This window comes from Elephantulus edwardii, unplaced genomic scaffold, assembly GCF_000299155.1.
Source record: "Elephantulus edwardii isolate Elephantulus edwardi_28Jun2011 unplaced genomic scaffold, EleEdw1.0 scaffold00148, whole genome shotgun sequence".
NCBI classification, from domain to species: Eukaryota; Metazoa; Chordata; class Mammalia; order Macroscelidea; family Macroscelididae; genus Elephantulus; species Elephantulus edwardii.
This window is the reverse complement of record NW_006399898.1, coordinates 5662006-5680669: the sequence shown is the minus strand read 5'-3', so window position 1 is coordinate 5680669 and position 18664 is coordinate 5662006. Positions and strand designations below refer to the sequence as shown.

Genomic DNA, 18664 nt, shown 5'->3' with positions numbered 1-18664 from the left:
TCGGCCCCTCCGTCCCCTCGTGTGAATGCCCTCGGCCCCTCCGTCCCCTCGTGTGAGTGCCCTCGGCCTCTCTGTCCCCTTGTGTGAGCACAGAGGAAGAGCTGACCTTGTGATGTCCCTCTTTGTCACAGAGGGCAGTGATGGGTGCCAGGTGGGCAGGAGGTGTCTGGAACCCCACGCACCTCCAACGTAATCTGGGGTGGTGAGGTCACCTCAGGGCCTTCTCCAGCCATGTGGACACATGTGCACATCACCCCCGCCCCCAACAGCAGCAGGAGGATGTGTCGAGTACACGGGAGTGGAAGGCTCACTCAAAGGTCACCAAGGACACTCAGGCCTGCCAGTTCCCTTCAGCCTGAGCACAGAGATTAAGAATTAGCACTTCATCTCCTCAGGTTCCCAAACGCCAGCCAGCCAGGAGTGGCCATTCAGGGCAGAAGGTCACCGGGAAGGAGGCCACCGGGACTGGTCCACACTCAGAGCTCGGGAGCTGGGCCAGCAGCCAGGGACAGGCTGCCCTCTGCGATCTAGGTGCCACACGGCGGGCCCTACCCAGCCGCAGACAATGGGGAAACGGGCCCCTGGAGCATGGGGTCTGAAGTCCCTAGCAGGCCAACAGCTGGAGCCCCAGACCCCTCGGCCCCCTCCCCTCGCTCTCCTCTCTCCCTAGCGGGCTCCCTGCTTGCCCGCGTCCGAGGCTGCACACACCGGACAAGCTCCAACTGCAGGAGCACATCAACGTCCACAGCCCTCGCTGACCCCCCGCAGGGCAGCTCTGGGGTGCTGGCCAGGGGCCAGGAGGCCGTGTGAAGGCACCTTGAAGGCGAGTGTGAAGGACACCCAGATGTGGACGGACGCAGACTCCCCAGACCCTGTGCACAGCCAGCCCCAAATGGTCACTCTGGAACCTTCCCGATCACCCGCATGTCCCCAGACGAATCTGCTTGTGGCCCCTCAGGAGAACGGAGGAAGTGTGTGTTAGCCAAAGTTGTGGTCACAAGTTCGAATCCTGCTCAGGACTCCCCAGCTCCATGACTTTGAGTGTATATACTGAAACTCATAGAATGATATGCTTTGAACACCCTGTGCTAAGGCTCCTGGTGGCACAAGGGTGAAGCAATGGATGTTTAACCAAAGGGGTGCTGACAAAGCCGGGAGCTGTCCATGAAGAGACGGCCCTCTGCGTGTGAGAAGGTGAATCCCGGGAAGCCTGGTGGTCATTTCCCCTGCCTCCCCGGGTCACTGTGAAGGTGACCCGAGGCCTCGGCAGCCAGGCCCCGCCACAGGGGGTGAGCTGGTCAGTGCATCAGCGACACCTCGATAAAGCTGCTGCCGTGTCCCCTGGAGCCAGGGCCCACCCAGAGCTGACCCTCCAGCAGGCATTCTGTGGCTGTAAATCTCTCAGGAGGAGACTGTCCATCTTGCTCACTTGGAGAAGCTGGTGGATTCGAACCACCGACTTTTGGACTAGCAGCGTGACTCTTTACCACAAAGCCACCAGGGCTCCCCTAGAAGCCGTCGGGAAGTCAGTAAGTAACCCGGGGTCCTAGGGAGGACATTTCCCAGGCTGAAGGGGCTGGGCCCTCAGAGCGGGACCCGACCCCCGGTCTGCCGCTTGTTACTAACATGTCGCCGGTCGCCTGCGACCCCCAGCGACCCCATTCACGGCACCATTATGCAATGCCATGTCAGAGCCCCCGCTGCAGCCCCTGTCGTCCCCCGTCATTGAGGACCCTCTCTCCACTGACCCTCTATTCACCCAGCATGAGATTCTTGTCCAAGGAGTGATCCGTCCCTCCTCATAACACGCCCCACGTGTGCGAGACGGCGTCTCCCCAGCCTCGCGCCCACAGCGCCGTGTCCAAGCCTCACGCTGACCCAGGCCACCAGGCTGAGGGTCTCTAGTCCACTGACCCTCCACTGAACCAAAGAGGATGTGCCAGGGTCAGAGGATGTCCCGGGGCCAGATCCCCGCCAAGCTGGGCCCAGGCCTCTCCCAGACGCAGGCAACGCTGCAGGCCGCGCTGAACTGCCGGGAGACGGGCTCTCTACTGGGGCAGACGGAGCGGCGGGTGCATTTGAACTGCTGTCTGTCAGCAGCCTGTTCCAGCGTGCCACCAGAGCTCCCAGCGGGGTCGCCGGCATCTGGGCAATAAGGGAGGAGAAGGACTTTCTTACTGCGGAGCTGCGGGGGAGTCAAACTGGTGACCTTTGCCGAGCGGTGTGATCCACACAGCCCACCACCAGACACAGGGAAGGGGAGGAACAATCATCACAGATAATCCTAACTCACCCCTGTCCTCAAGTCCGTGCCTCCCGGTGACGCTCTGGTGGGTCTAAGGCTGTGAACTGCCCACCTCCGACCAAAGAACGGCTGGAGGTCTGAACCCTTAGAGGGAATGAATGGCCTGGAGTTTGGTGGCCCAACTCCCTATGGATGGACGGGGCCCTGATCTCCTGCACAACGCGGCTGCTGGGGGCTTGTGGCTTCAAGATGGCCACGACTCACAGCCACCCTGTGAGCCACAGACCTTCCCCGCGCCACAACCCGCCCCCTCTCCGCCATCTCTGCACACCCCACTGTTACAGACACCGCACACAACCCCCCACGGACGGACGGGGCCCTGATCTCCTATCCACCACTACGGACACCACGTCAGCCCACCTTGTGAGGGTCTTCTGGACACAGTCGGGTGAAGGGCAAGTAAGGAAACAATCGAGGGTGTGGGAAGGAAGGTCTACAAAGTAAGTCAGCACGGATTTCAGTTTATAGTTGATAAATGTAAGATGATTCTGTCATCAGAATTAACAAGACGCTGTGCTTTTTGTAAAAAATAATTCCTCTCTGCTGAAGCACTGCTCGTGAGCTCATACACAGAGATAGATACAGAACTGCCTTACAACTCAGGGAGTCCACAAAGTACACGTTAAAGTAACTGAACACAGGGGCACAACTACCATACACCAACATGAACACAGCAAGGTCACGGTCGCCTTACTCATAATCGCCAAACAAGGGAAACATCCAGTACCGTATGAACGGAGAGAGCACAGGAAATGTCGCAGAGGAAGACAGGCCTGAGGCCGGGGCCGCGGAGGCACTGAGGACGCAGGGTGCTGATGAGATAATGTGTCCTAAAGAGACAGAGAAGCCGTGACCCTGCTGACAAGAAGTCCGGAAAATGCAGAGGCAAAGAACCGAGGCTTCTCAGCGGTCATCTTACTACTGGCTCCGAGGGGTGAGGCAGCCAAAAGCTTAGCTGGTAACGAAAAGGTGAGCAGTTCAAGGCCATGCAAACATCCCAACCTCAAGAACCCGGAGGGCTACTCGGCCCTGCAGGACTGCAGTGGGTGGTCACCAAGGCCAGAATCACGGCTCTGCCTTTGGATTCCACAGGGAGGGAGGTGGAGGAAAGGGGTGTCACAGCTTGGGGGGCACAGAGTTTCTGTCTGCGTGATGGACCGGCTCAGAAATGGACAGTGGTGACGGTTACCAAATAGAGAATGTAACAGAGGTCACTCAACTGTACGTGGAAAATGCGATCAAAGGGCAAGTTTTGTCACATATTTTTTTTAACAATTTATCTCTTTTTTATTTTATTTTATTATTTTGTGTGAGTGTACCGTCAAATCAGATCTGACTGGTACAGGAGGAGATTGTCCCTCCTTCGCCGGCAGAGCATCTGGTGGATTTGAACCGTGGTCCTCCGGCATTGCAGTGCAGCTCCTTGCCACTAGGCCACCAGAGCTCCCCTAAGTTTTGTCACATTTTTAAAAAATGTTACATGTATTTCTACCACACACACACACCCGCACACACACGAAGATGCTCTAGGGGACAGAAACAAAACAGACGGACAGTAAAGGAATCTGTGACCTGTGACCACATGCTGAATTGAAGGCACATCTGTTATAACAGGTCATCCTGGGCCAGCCCCACGGGGGCCCTGGAGGGTTTCCACGGCTGTCAGCCTTTAGGGAAGCAGAACTGTCCAAGGATTTGGACCCCAGTCCTTCCCCTCCGGTCCAGCGTGGAATCCACTATGTACACTGACCAACGCTGGGTGGACTAGGACACGGACCCTCCCTCAGCTCCCCCAGGCTCTGCGTCCACAGGACACTGGGCAGTGCCCATCTCCCTCCCTGGGTGGACTGTGACACGGACCCTCCCTCAGCTCCCCCAGGCTCTGAGTCCACAGGAGGACACTGGGCAGTGCACATCTCCCTCCCTGGGTGACCGTGACACGGACCCTCCATCTTAGTCTTTACAGGAGGGCACTGGGCATCTTCCTCCCAAGAACAGGGGGTCGGTTCAAAGCTCGGGTGGGTCCTGTCAGCGGTGCCCGACATAACACGCTGTCCCAGCAGATCACAATCCATTCACACACACTTCCACCGCCAGCGAAGTCACAGACGGCCTGACACCAACCCGCTGTCCGAGGGGAGACTGCCTCCCTCCCACGGGGCCACTGGTAGATTCAAACCACCAGAAGGACGCAGTCACGAGGCAGCTGCCCACAGACCCCACCACTAGGGTCCCAGAGCACGAGGGAACCCAGGTGTGGACGGTCCACTGCACAGCAGCACTGGCAGAACACTGCGTGAATGACCCAAATCGGACACACGGGGAACGCACGGGACAGCAAGCACGTCTCGGCACGTGGCTGGAGCGCTCCCCGAGGCCGGCGCAGTGAGACGCAGACTCGGGCCTGTGGTCAGGAGGGGCCAGGCCCCGGGCGAGGACACCAGGCCTGCTAGAACACAGGGTCAGTGTTAGAGAGGACGGTGGACAGACACAGTGAGGGCCACCGCAGGCTTCAGCCCCACGGAAACCGTGAGGACCTGCAGGTCAAGGCACGGTCGGTCAGTCAGTCAGCGTTGGGGCCACGGCCTGTGATCTGTGAAACCGTAACTATCCGTGCAGGACGCAGTCAAGTGTTTCACTGTTAACTTCCCAAGTGTGACCGCTGTGTAGAGACTACCGTCCCCACGAGGAGAGGCCCACTGAAGGGCTCATCTAGGGCCAGAGTGCTTGGTGCAACCTTCCAATTCCCACGTCGCAGCGATGAAGTCTCAAATGAGCTAGCATGTGAATGTATAGACTTGTCTGCAGCAATAAATCCAACATAACAAAGTGTCCACAACTGACAAGCAGAGATCAAGACCATCTAAAGCGGTTCACTATCCTACTCTTACAGAGTTTTTATAGGCTGGAACACCTCAAAATGGAAATGTTCCTCTGTGCTTCACAGCACCTCGGAAATACTAAGAGGGATATGGGAAGTAAAAGAACTTCTAAAAATATCCTGTGAATGGAGGCCAGCCAGTGCAATAAGGCAAGAAAAAACAAGTTAAACGGCCCAAGAAAAGGAAGGAAAAATTAAAGGTGACATTGTTAGTTGATGATGTAACTGCTTAACTTTAAAAGATTCCCTTTATAATCAAAGGTCTAGGCTTTCATCGCAACAACAAGAAAATAATCTAATGTCAAGAGGTCAGTCTAAATATCTATACAAACTCTCCACAACAAAAATTACAACTGAATAGAGAATTTAATGTGCATGAATTAGGAAACTCAGCATCATAAAAATGCTAATTACCCTCCCCCCCCCCCAACTCATTAATAGAAACCAACATTCTGATCAAAATCAGAGCAGGGTTTAAAAAAAAAAAAATACTGACTAAATGGCTTCTAAATGGCTTAAAATTCATATGAAATGAAAGGTAATGAAATGAAAAGGTAAACGTGAAAAGGAACAAAGTCAGAGGACTTTATCAGGTAACAAGTGCTACTGTCAAGTTCATTAGGCCTGTCAAGTTCACTGGCCTGGGGGCAGACTGACCAAGGGAGAGGAACAGGCCCTCGCAAGTGCAGACGTCCAGCTCAGCAAAGGCTGCAGTGTCCTGAGGACAGAGGACAGGTCTGAACGTTAATGTTGTGAGGTCAGCTCCAAGTCTGCAGGAGAGGAGAAAAAGGATCCTCTATCCTACCTCACACCACACACGAAAATCAGCTCCCAGAGAACTACAGGTCTAAGTGTGAATTTCAAAACATAGAAACTTTCTGATGATAAAGACACAAATAATCTTCGTAAACCTTCTTCTCTCACTGTGACCTAGTCAGAAACGTCTCAAGCTGGGCCTCCAGAGGGTTTTCAAAGGCTGTAAATCACATGGAGAGGAGACCGACCTCCTCTCTCCTGAGAAGCTGGTGGATTTGAACCACCAGCCTTTGGACTGGCAGCGGGACTCCTTACCCACCAAGCCACCAAAGAGAGGGCATAAACGTCCTAAGCCAGACAGCAGAGCCAAGCTCAGCACAGGGCCAGCAGGTCACTCATCTGCACGACCTCCCTGCGGGCTGCTGAGGCTGTAACCTTGGTGGAAGGACAATGTCCATCCTTCTCCCTGGAGTGACCTCTTGGATCAGAGCTCCTTAAGGAAGACACAGAAATGACCGAATACAACAATACGGTTTCTCCGAAGAGAAATAGGGCCTGCTGACCAGCCAAGGGCACTCTGGGCCCACATACACCCCCTATGTTAGGGTCGATTCAGCTCACAGTGGCCCCACAGGATGAAGAGAACTGCTCCCAGGGATTCAAACACTGAAGGCTTCACAGGAGTGGATTATAAGTCTCTGCAGAAGCGTACTGCCCATTTTTTTCCTCTTACGGTGGCTAGTGGATTTGAACCGCTGACCTTCCTGTCAGAAGTAGAATCCATAATGCACTACGTGACCAGGGCTTCTTAATTATCCAACAGCATCAACTAACCCTGAACGTGCCTGCTTATTTGATGACACAGAAGCTCCAATCCTAAGAGTACCCCCAGGAGAAATGCAAGCATCCCGTATATTCACCCCAAGTCTTGTTCTGCAATATTCCCGGTGGCCCAGCACACAAATCCTCCAGAAACGCCTCCCTGCCAGCGAGCTGGACCCGGTTCCCAGCTGACTGGCCACCGGGTTTCAGAGGCTGTAAGTCACACAGGAAGAAACAGCCCCTTTTCTCGGACAGGGCAGCTGATGGAGCTGACGTGGTGGGGAGGCCACAGCCTGGAGTCAGCAGGGCAACCCCCAAAGGAGCAGAGCAGAGAGACTGAAATACAGTGTTCACCACACGTCCGCCCAGCTGCGGCCCTTCCAGGAACGACCGAGCGGGTCTCCTCCAGCGTCTGGGGAGCGCGTTTGACCGGTGCACTCCAGGGTTCCTTCTACATATATGCTACTCTTAGAAAAGGTGTGTGACGTTACATCAATTAAGTCAACAAACAAAAGCACGTCAAAGGAGCCCATCAACCCCAGAGCTACACATGTGTACACAGACAAGCACACGCTTTCCTGCTTCTCCAGTAACTGCCGCCCTCGGCACGAGAGCTGACAGGTGGGCAGGTGCTGGTATCAGCTGAGCCCCAGCCCTGCCGGGAGAGTTGATGCAGCCCCCTAGGCCCACATACCCTTCCCACCAAAGCAGAACTTGCTGTTTAAGCTGGCCCAGCTCTCCACTGCTGTCAGAGGCTGTCATCCCTCCCAGGACGCTGTGTGCACCCGCCGAGGCTCCGACGGACACCCCACACCCCATGTTAGAGTCAGATTAGACAGGAACCTCTGAGGCAGAGGCTCACGTTAACAGGGAAGCAGCAATTCAGGGAGAGACAGCGCCGTGTCACCATGTGGTCCGTGCAGAACCTGGACGCGGAGCCTGGTGGGCTGTGTGTGTTCACAACGACAGAAATTACACCGGAAGAGAATTCCCACTGAGGGCTATCTCCTCAGGGTCCTTCAAGACTTGAGAGCACATGATAACACTTCCCGGAGCACCTCAATCCTCGGTCCGTCCGATCATCACGGCAGCAGCAGGAGGCGCGCGAGGGAGGCCTTAGTGCCCCGCGTCCCGTTCTAAGCCTTCCGGGCGCTGACCAGGCCGTCGGAGGCAGGACCGGGAGTCCAAGCAAAGTGCTTTCAATGTGCTTTCAGATCATGGCGACAGAGTGAGCCCGTCAGATGATTCTGTGCTTCCCAGCACATAGAAAAGCTCACTTTACACTAGAGCATAGTCTACTAATCGTGCAAAAGCATCACAAGAAAACACGAGACTCTGAGAACGTCACACACTGACAGACACAGATGAACACACACTGCCCTAAGTCTCAGCACCAACAGACGCGCTCAGCACACGGTTACCACGCGGCCACGCTTGATGCCAAGGACTTCCTTCAAGTGCCCAGGATCAAGGATGTCAGCTTAGGACTCAGGTGGGCCTCACCACGTCTGCTGGGCTTCAGTCCGTTACTGCCGCCTTCTGCTTCCGTGGGTAGGATTTTTCTTCCCGCGGGCCTGGCCCTGCAGAGAGCTCGTCTATCAGAAGCCCCTCCACGCTGGCTTCGACGGAGCATTCTGCCGGGGTAGTTTGACCCCCTGGCAGTCCACAGTGTATTCCATATTCCTCTCAACACCACAACGCTAATGAATTCCTCACTCACCGTCCAGCTTCACGTGCATACGGGGAACGACTTGGCGTCTGCAGGGTCAGCCCCCAACCCAGCAAGTCCACGAGAACTGAAAAACCAATCCCTGAACGTTCACTGTGGCTTTATTCACAACAGTCGATTGAAACCCAGAAATGCCCATCAAAACATGCCATGAAAAGGGGTAAAACCCTGAGACATGCTACAACACGGGTGAACCGGAAAGAAATGCACCACTAACCCCAGACAGTCCATGCTTTTATCCAGATGAAACAGATGAGGAAACCTGAAGCCGGAAAAGTGGTGACCAGGAGCTCTCTCCTCTTCGCCACAGATGCAGGGCCTGCTCAGAGCTGACCCTCCGCTGGGTTTCTGGGTCTGGGAAGCCACAGAAAGAGACTGCCCACTTGCCTTCTGTGAAGCCACTGGTGGATTCAAACTTTCAGACACGTGGTTTTTGGGTTAGCAGCGTGTCTTCCTCAGACTAGGACACCAGAGCTCCCCAAGCCAAGGACGGCAGGTGGGGTGAGGAAAGCGGGGTTTCTTTTTCAGGGTGATAAAATGTTCCCAAATTAAGGGCGCTCTGGTGGCCTAGTGGCAAGACGCTGCACTGCAGTCCCAGAGGTACACGATTCGAATCCACCAGATGCTCTGCCGGGAAAAGAGGGACAATTTCCTCCTGTACCAGTCAGATCTGATTTGATGGTACACTCACACAAAAATAATAATTAAAAAAATAAATTAAAAAATAATAATAAAATTTTGTAAAAAAATGTTCCCAATGGAAATCCAAAGTCTCTGTGAACTTTCATTAAAATTAATATTTATCTTCATAAAAAAGAAGTCTCCCCATGCAGAGTGAAGAAACTCAGAGACGGAAGCAGAGAATTAGTCTAGAGGCATAAAGGAGCACAGACACTGGACGAGCCTCCATGAGCTGAGACCAGGAGAGCCAGACGGTGCCCGGCTGCTGACCACTGCTGACCGCTGACCACGCCGCCAGGGATCCCACAGAAGGGTCTCTGCCGCGGCAGGAGAGGTGTGCATAAACACCTAACGTCACTAAGAACAACTCCAGGCTCCCTGGGCTGCTGACGGCCTGGTGCTCCAGGTCGCGGTGTCATCGCGCCGACCCTACGAACGGCGAACGACGGGGCTTGGCTCACATCCTCTGGACACCGTGTCAGGAGAGGCCCGTCCTCGGAGAACCACATCGTGCTTGGAAAGGTGGAGGGTCGCCAACGAGAGGAAGACCCTCAACCAGGCGGACTGACAGTCTGTGTCGGAACGTGTGAGGACGGCGCGGGCCAGGACAGGGCTCGGACCTGATGTTCACAGGGTCATCGTGGGTCATTCACAACTCGATGGCACCGGACAACAAATATGAACCACGAGCGAACCAGAACCTCGTCCTCCTGGACGTCCTCTTGACCCGAGATAGCGGCCTTTAGCCATAACTCAACGGTCAGTCCCACAGCACGCGGTCGGCAAGGTGACAATAACATCGGGGGGCCTACGCCCCCTGGATCAGCCCCCCACAGGAGAGCAAGAGCAGCATTTGTCAGGGGAGAAAGCTCAGAGGCGAGTGAGCTAGGGAAGGGGGCCAAACCGAGCAGGGAACGCGGTCAGTGTCACAGGGCAGGGTCGGCCGCCAGGTCAGCACACCACGTGACCTGCCAACCGGAGACCAATTTTCCCTGTAAACCTTGACTCAAAGAAAAACGAAAAGCTTAAAAAAAGTTTCTTAATCCTTCCCCGCAAAGTGAAAACCAGATCACACACCCACCACGCTCCACTCCCCATGAAAACTCCCCGATGACTTCCCATCGCTCTGGGGGCCAAGCCCCGGATCCCTACAGTGGCTACAGCTCCAGGTGACCTGGCCCTGCACCCCTTACCTTGCCCAGCTCCTGCCTCTGCTCGCCCCATCTGGAAGGTTCTCTTTGACAGCTGGCTTCTCCCCTGCCAGGTCTTGATCCAAAGACCCCTCCTTAGAGACTCACCCATCTAACCCAGCCACTCACCTGAAACCCCGTCAGCCCGCTTCCTCCCCACAATGCTCGCCACAGTTTGCCTCTTACTTCACGTGGCTGCAAGCACTACAGGATTCTCGCCTGTCATGTGCACAGTGGAGAGCACATCTCTATGAGAAACTATTTGAAAAATACTTCTGGAAAGGAGAAATGGAGCCACAGCTTCTGCTGAGCGTCATAGCCCCCCGTGCTGCCCGGTCCAGCCGAGGGACTGCTCGGCCACCGGCCTCCACACTCCACACACACGCTGAGCACGCCACCGGGGCCACCAGGGCGCCATCACTTCCCTTCAAGAAACATATGCTGGGCGATCAGCAGAGGTCCCGGGGAGAGACTGAAAAGGTGGCAGTTCAAATCTATCCAGAGGTGCTTTGGATGAAAAGCCTGGTGATCTACAAAGATCACAAGCCAAGCGCCAAGCCTCTGCCACCAGGACAATCACGACAGTGACCGGAGCAGAACGGCCCCGAGGGGCTCCAAGCCCGCAGCCCTTGCCGGGGACGGATGGTTTCCCCTTCCCCCTCTCCCCGGGAGAGGCTGGTAGATTTGAACTGCTGACCATGAGGTTAACAGTCACCACTGCACCCCTTCTCACTGCTGTCTAGTCACCCCCGATGCCCAGCTGACTCTCCAATGGGTTTCTGGAGGCTGTAAATTGTACGGGAGACGGTCGCTCATCCCTGGTACCTGGAGTTCTAGGTAGGTTCAAACCTCTGGATGGGGCGAGCCGCTCCTTACAGACTGGGCCCCCGGGAAGCTGGTAGGCTGGAACCGCCAACCTTTCGGTTAACAGTTCAACACGTTACACACTGAGAGCCCTCCGGGCCTGGGCAGTACCAGGAGTCCCAGTGGCCTGGACAGCAGCCGGCTCCTTGTTTTCTGTTCCTGAGCCCATCCCGGCCAAGAGGACAGTCAGGACACAGGATAAACGACCCCTCTCCGCCTCTCAAGACCCTGGAAGGCTTTCAGAGGTCACAAAGCACCCCTTGTTTACCCAGCAAGCACACACCACCGAGAGCTTCGCAGACACCCAAGCTGGAGGGCAGGGTCCACGCTGGCCTCATAAACCGCCGAGCCGGCCCACACCCTCTCAGATGCTGCCCGTGACTGCAGTGCGACCTGGCGTCCCAGGGACACCTGCTCCCCCTTGGCCCCTCCTCACACACGGCTGGTTCATTCAGAGCCCGGGAAACGTCTGAACAGGCAGGTGGTGGAGGCGCCTCCCCTCCACGACAACACCCGTGCCAGGCTGGTGCCTGGAAACTCAGGACTCACCCACGAGGAGTTTGACGTCTCGGACCGTGAAGTCGGCGTCAGGCATCCTGCAGGAAGAGGGGACACGGGGGTTCACTGAGCAACAGGAATCAGAGCCAGACCCTCCCCAGGGGCCACCAGGGAGACTGTGTGCCCATGAGAGTTCTCCTGCCCACCCCACCCCCCCGTTTGGGGCACCCACATAAGATAACCCGGAGGGATGGCAGTAAATCGGTCCCCACAGCCATGGAGGTGCTGTGAGCTGGGCTCCAAGCCACAGCGATCAAGCCAATGGGCACACAGGCCGCCTGCCGGGATCGCTGGGCTTCCCAACGGCCAAAAGCCGTGTTTACCCGTCCCTTCCATCTAGAGCAAGTGCACAGGTGACAAAGTTACGCGCTGGGCACCTGCTAACCGAAACGTGAGTAGTTTGAATCTACTCGGTGGGAGAAACAAGGTAGTCTGTTTCCAACAAGAATTCCAGCCCTGGAAGCGGCCGGAGGGTCACTATGAGCCATAATCAAGTCAACAGCAGTGGGCTTGCCTGCGGTGACTGCACTCGGCCTAGTTTAGCTTTGTAATAGTGGGTCATATGCTGGGCTGCTAACGTAAAGGTCAGTGGTTCAAACCCGCCACCTGCTCGCGGTCAGAGGGAGAAAGAAGAGATCTGCTCCCAGGAAGAGTTACATTTGTCAACACATCGAGCAGATGCTGCAGTTACCTCCCGAGGGCAGTGGGCTGGTGTGGCCGGGGCTGGCCTGCTAGGAATGGGCTCGCCATAGGACGTGGGGCCCCAATAGAAAGGTTAGTGGTTGAAGTCACCAGCTGGCCCCGGAGGAAGACGGGGCAGTCCGCTCTCATTGAGACTTCCAGACTCAAAAAGCCAGGAGGGGTCCGGAATTGAGCTGGCCACAGTGGGCTGGCCCGGGTGGTCTACTGGGTGCAGTGTGTAGAGGACGGTCAAGAGTAAACGTCTACCAGACGTGAAGTGAGTGCGGGCCACGACGCTGCCACTAACCTGCAACCTGTCAAAGGGCTCAGCACCTGAGAAGCACAACATGCCACATGCAGGGAGGTGGCCCCGTACCTAGAGGAGGGCCAGCCCAAGAAGCCAACCAGACCCCTCCATCGTCTCCACACCTGACGCCCCCCAACACCACTGTCGGACAGGCTGGGAGACCCGCTGCACTGCCGTAGCCGGCAGACCCTGCTTCTGGGAAGGGGGGAGAGCCTTTTCCACGTCTGCTTCTCTCCAGAAAAGACTCAGGCAGAGCCGTCGGGAGGGGGAGGCACCCCAGCTCTGGAGTCAGACCAATTCCAGGTGTTTGTATATTTGGCTTACACTGACTCTAACATCCCAGTGGGAGCGAATGACTCCCGGCGGCTGGCTGTTGACAGCCACATGTGCCTTGGAAGAAAGGCCTGGTGACCCCTGGGGGAATCAGCACTGAGCCCCAAGGAGCACGGGTGTCCTGTGCTGCCTCTGAGTCACCGTTAGTCCGAGCGACAGGCTCTAAGAGGGTTAAAATAAGGGAGGTTTCCCTCGCTGCCAGTAAACAGTGATGCAGGAATGGGAGCCAGATGGAAGGTGGAGGACGCACGGCCCCCATCCAGGGCGGCCCCCATCCAGGGCGGCCCCCATCCAGGGCGGCCCCCATCCAGGGCGGCCCCCATCCAGGGCGGAAACCTGTTCTTCCAGCCTGCCTCCTGCTCACTCCCCGACCTGGGGCTCTGACAGATCCCAACGTGGAGGAGCGTCCACGGGAGAAGCAGCTCATCAGGCAGGCCCCCAAGAGGAGACTGGCAGACCCTCTCTCCGCAGATGGGGACCACTGGGCAGGAGGCCCGGCCAGCTCACAGCAACCCTGGGACAGCGCAGCATCCCTGCCCACAGGCCTTCCGAAGCTCTCAATCTCTCTGCCCAGTGCCTGGTGGGCTGGAACTGCCTTCAGGAAAAGAGCCCAGAGCTTAATCCACAGCACTCTACGTCCGATCTGTCCAAACGGTCGGAAAAGGACCTGTCCTCAGGACAGACTCACCCTCTGTCAGAAACAAAGAAGGCATCTGCCTCCCAGGACCCCACAAGTCCCAGGCAGGCCTGGACCCCAGAGAACGAAGACAGGGGCTCGGTGCCGGATGAGGGGAGGCTGTGAGCTCTGCCAGGGAGGAGGCGGGGCAGGAAGCGAGTGGCTTCATCCACTTACTTAATTCCCAGTCCTTCTTTTTCTCGGAATACCAGGGGGACCCGGAGAGCCTCTCTCTGCACGTACTCGTAGTTGAAATCTGTTTGGATGCGTGAGTTAAAACAGGGTGATTAAGTCAGGAAGAGGGCATTGCTTTGGGGACGGAAGAGGACGGTGAAGGGACACGGATCATGCTTGATGAAGGGCAAATGCGCCCAGAAAGCAACAGAGAAACGGGGTGGTGGGGGGGGGAAGGCGAAGGCCCGGCCAAGCACTGGCAGCTCGCCTCCCCTCTGCCCACTCAGTCATTCCCTGCATGCCCCACGGGTCAGAACTTGTCAATGAATACGCAGGGGCCGGGCCAGGAGACTCATGGAAGTCCCACACCCAGGATGAAACCCAGCCGTAGAGGGTTACGACTCGGAGATGCTGAACCCAGGAGTTACTACTGTCACGTGCCACTGAGTCGCTCCAACTTGTAGTGACCCTACCTTCAGGGGAATAAAACATCAAAACATCTGCGCCGTCTGAGCCATCTCATCGTGGGCCGGCCTTTCTTCCCGCTGACCCCAAGCACAGGGTATCAAATACCACGCCAGCCCCCTCCATCGACTCCAGTAATCACAAACTGCTGCTAACGGTCACAGCCTGGTCACCCTGCTCCGAGGAGGAGCACTCTGGTGGCCCTTCTGTGACAGATCTGTTCATTCTCGCAGTCCACGCTCTGTCCCCGACCCCCGTCAGCGGCCTGCCTTTCCCCTCAGTCCCCCTTCCTCACTGTCCGGCTCTCTGCGTGCCTCCGACGTGACTGAACACACCACGGCCGGGGCAGGCGCACCTTAGTTCTCAGAGTGCCATCTGCACTTTTTCTGCCACGTAACAGAAGTTAGGTCAGAAGGTGTCTCGGGGCTGCAGTGCCAAGCCTGCTGGGGAGGATCTGCAGGCCCGGGAGGAGGCTGGAGGAGGCACCCATTGTAGCCTTGCGAAGATCTTATTGTAATATCCTGCGTGGGGAGGGGAGGGCAAGAGAGCTGGTTTCCCTGGAAACTGTGTATCTGGTGCCAAAATCACAGGCGACTGGGCACAGTGGCTGTTGTCTGTGCCGGGGAAATTCGGCAGCGGCCACCACAATACTTGGTTCAACTTGATAAACAAAAGCGCTGCTGCCCAGGTGAGGGCAAGCGGAGAGGGCGGGCCCAGAAGGCCTCCAGAAAACCCCAGGTCAGATTTCTCTCTAGTGCACACCAAACTCCTTATCCACAGCCCTGAGAATCGAGAGAGCCTTCATTCAGTGTCTTTCCTCCCTCTGCTCTAACCCCAGCTTTGAAGATGGAGCTGAGTGGGGTGGAGGTGAAGCCTCAGGTCCCCAAAGGCTATCTTGTGACTAAACAAGTGTTCCCCAGCTTTCAGAGGGAGAGGAAGGGGCCTGGGGACCCCTTTTAGGGGAAACAGTTCACCAGGACAGTCTAGAGGGAGGAGGCATCCAGGACCATGGAGCTCAAAGAGAGGGAACAAACAAAACCCCCAGGCAGGAGAGCCCTGACCGGTCAGCTCAGAATCCCAGGGGCTCTCAGTGAATGGGGGGATGCCTCCGGGTTTAAAGGAAGAGAAGTTTAAGAAGCTCCAATTTTGAATCCAGGCTTAGGGATTCTTTTTCTCAGCTCCTCCCTCAAGTTTCTGGGCCAGATCTGAATTAACTAGCAAAACCCTCTGGCCCTCTCCTTTGAAAGGAGACTGAACAGCAGATTTTAGGATACACTTCAGAGTTTCCTTTCTAGAATATTCTACCCCCACCAACCCCCTCCCACAGCCCACATAGTCAAGGCCCACCGCCTGGGGCCAGGGGCTTCAGGACCATTTCTACTTCCTCAAATAAGCCTGGGGGCAGAGGGGGAGGCTCTGAGACCCTGGGATAAGAATTCCTTCAAAAAGAGTGAGTCTGCATATATTTCCTCCTAAGGATCTGGAAACAACCCGGGAAGAGGTGGGAGAGAAGAAGGAGGGGAGGAACTGAAACCCCTCAGAAATTTAAATGGGCTGATTAGGGCCTCTAAGGCGGTGGGCAAAACAGGGTTCCTCCCACCTCCACAGCTAGCCCTCCGCAGATCCCAGAGCCCCAGGAGGTCACGGGCACAAAAGAGAAACTTGGAAAATACAGGGCCGGATGGTGGCTGCTGGGGGCTCTCCCAGCGACCCCGCCCCAGCCGCTCAACCAACCGGAACCGCGAGGAGGGAGGCGCTTCCCAGCTTATCTGCTGGAGGGATGGCCGCCTTTCCAAGGGGGGTGGCCAACAAGAGGCATTGGACACTATTATTATTTAAAGAGAAACTCAATTATGCCAGGGTGGGGAATGGACCTTCAAGTCCCAGACCCGCACAGAGAGCTGGGAGCAAAGGCAGCTCCCAAACCCAGCCTCAGGTCACACTGGGCTCCCGGGGAGGATGCCTGGCCTCCTAGAGGCCTCAGACCCCTCCCCGCCGTCCCAACAAACTCAGGCTCTGAAGGTCTCAGGCTGAGTTAGCACCCCAAATACCAAGGGAGGTCTCGTGTCCTTCAGGGGTGCCCCAAGTCTCCATTTCAGACTAGGGAAGAACACATCACCCCAGTAGCACTTGTCCCCATCACGACAGATTTCCAACTCAAAATGTCAAGGGTGCAGGTCTTGGGCCCTCCGTGTAAGTGGGGGCATCACCCTAACAACTCGCAGGCCCCAGCTCCAATCTGGCAGAACTCCCAAGGCCTGCGTGGGGACATCACCTCACAACTCAGGTGGCCCCAGATCCTAACTGGCAGGGCTCGTGAAGGTTCTGGAGGCTTCGGGCCTGGGACAGCCTCGCCCCAATGCCCTCCGGACGCCCCGAGCCCCGCGATGGCCAGGCAGCTACATCTCAGGATGCGCAGGGAGCTGGGAGAGCGGTCAGCTTGGGGAGGGGGAGGACGCCGCGCGCCGCCAGCCCAGCGTCCGTCAGTCCTTCTGTCCTCAAGTCCCTCCTTCCCCGGCTCCCACCTCTGCCCACCCTAGAACTGGCGCTGGGAGTCCCCAGGCCTAGGCCCACGGCTGGCCGCGTTCCCGCCGGCCCTCCTCTCTCTCGCCACCCCCCCTCACCCCACCCCCCCGGTGCTCGGCCTCGTTTCGTCACCGGATCCCCTGGAATGGGGGACGCGGGCGCGAAATACGAACCCAGCCACCGGCAGCTCCCTCCCCAGGTGCGCGCGGCCAGCGGCGCGGAGGGCTGCGCGGAGGGGGCGCCTCACCTTTGCCCTCCATGGCGTGCACGAAGTCCCCCTGGTACAGCTGGCTACGCAGCTTCTCCTCCAGGCTGAAGCCCCGCACGCTCACGATCTCCTCCACGTCCGACAAGTCCTCGTTCTCGTCGTATCTCTGCCGGTCGATCGGGCGCTGCGGGGACCCAAACCAGAGAGCCCGTTACTGGGGGGGCCCGGGGGTCGCCCCTCGGCCTAGGCCCGGCATGAACAGGTGCAGGAACCGCCTGCCCCCCTGCACCCCACCTTTGCGCCTCGTGCAACTTTGCGCCCCAGCCAGAGATGCTTGAAAAATCAAGGATAAGGAGAGGGGCCCGCACCCTCAGGTCCGTCTGCACCCTCCACGGAGCGATGGAAGGCCACGGAAGGCGCAGCTAGGGGCTCTCCCCGGCCCCCCGACTCCGGCCGTGGAACCCGAGCAGGGCGCTCCGGCGTGGGCCGCCCGGGCACACGTAGGCCCCGGAGGCGCCGCTGCAGACCGAGCTCGCCGGTCACAGAGCCCCGGCGGCCGAGGCGGCAGAGCCGGGCAGCCGGAACCCAGGGCCGCCGCATTTCTGAGGCTGGAGCCTCCGGGGAGCTGCCGGGGAAGCAGGGAAGCGGCCGTGGAGAGGCTGAGCCCCCCCCCACCACCAAAAGCCGACCCCGCCGGCCGGCCGCCGGCGCGAGCAGAGAAGGTGAGGGGGGCTCGGGGCTTGGGAGGGGGAGAGGCAGCCCCCCCGCCACAAAGCTCCCTCCGGAGACCCCCAAACGCACCAGCAGCTGCCTCATCGCCCACCAGCGCGCGCACACACTCACTTCCTAAGGCGACTCCCCCTCCACGCCTCGCATCCCCCGGCCTCCTCCCTCCACCGCCGGCGCCCGGCCGCGCAGCCCCCCAGACCCCTGGGCGAACCCCGAGCCCACTCGGCCCCCCTCCAACGCCCTTCCCCGCCGCCACCTCCCCACTTCAGTGTCTGAGGCGCTGAGCCTCACAAGGGACTGGAGGAGTAAGCTGCTTGCTTCCTTTTGCATGCAATTTATTATATTTTTTTTTCCGGTCCTCTTGCAAAATACAGAAAAGGAAAGAAAAGGCAGCAGGAAATTAAAAAAAAAAAAATTACCAAAAAACCCTATCCTATACCAGATACAGATTTGGGGATTTAAAAAAAAAAAAAAGCTACACACCAATCTTCTTCCAGATTCTTTCTCTGCCTCCATTTTTTTAGGAGAGTTCACCAATTAATTGTCAACACTCCTGCCCCCAGCATTTTGGCCGAGGGGGGAAGGAGGGAAGACCCAAGAAAACCAACCGGAAAATAAACAAATAAAGCAAGCCGGAGAGCCGAGAGCTACAAAGTTTTGCACCAACACTTGGGCAGCTCCGTTTGCAAAGTCCTAGGAAACCATTTTCAGCAGTTGCGGGGTGTGGGGGGGGGAGGCGTCGACGTCATAATCCCCGGAACGTAAACATTGTTGCCGAT

At 57.2% G+C, this 18664-nt stretch overlaps 1 protein-coding gene across 1 annotated transcript in view; it reads right to left on the bottom strand.

Annotated features, from left to right (window-relative positions):
- KDM2B (lysine (K)-specific demethylase 2B) overlaps positions 1-18401 on the bottom strand; it is a 120214-nt gene extending 101813 nt beyond the window's left edge. The window contains 4 exon segments of the mRNA XM_006894652.1: positions 11778-11824; positions 13961-14039; positions 17196-17340; positions 18369-18401. Of these exon segments, the coding sequence (XP_006894714.1) occupies positions 11778-11824; positions 13961-14039; positions 17196-17340; positions 18369-18401 (304 nt within the window).
- Positions 18402-18664: the final 263 nt, after the last annotated feature.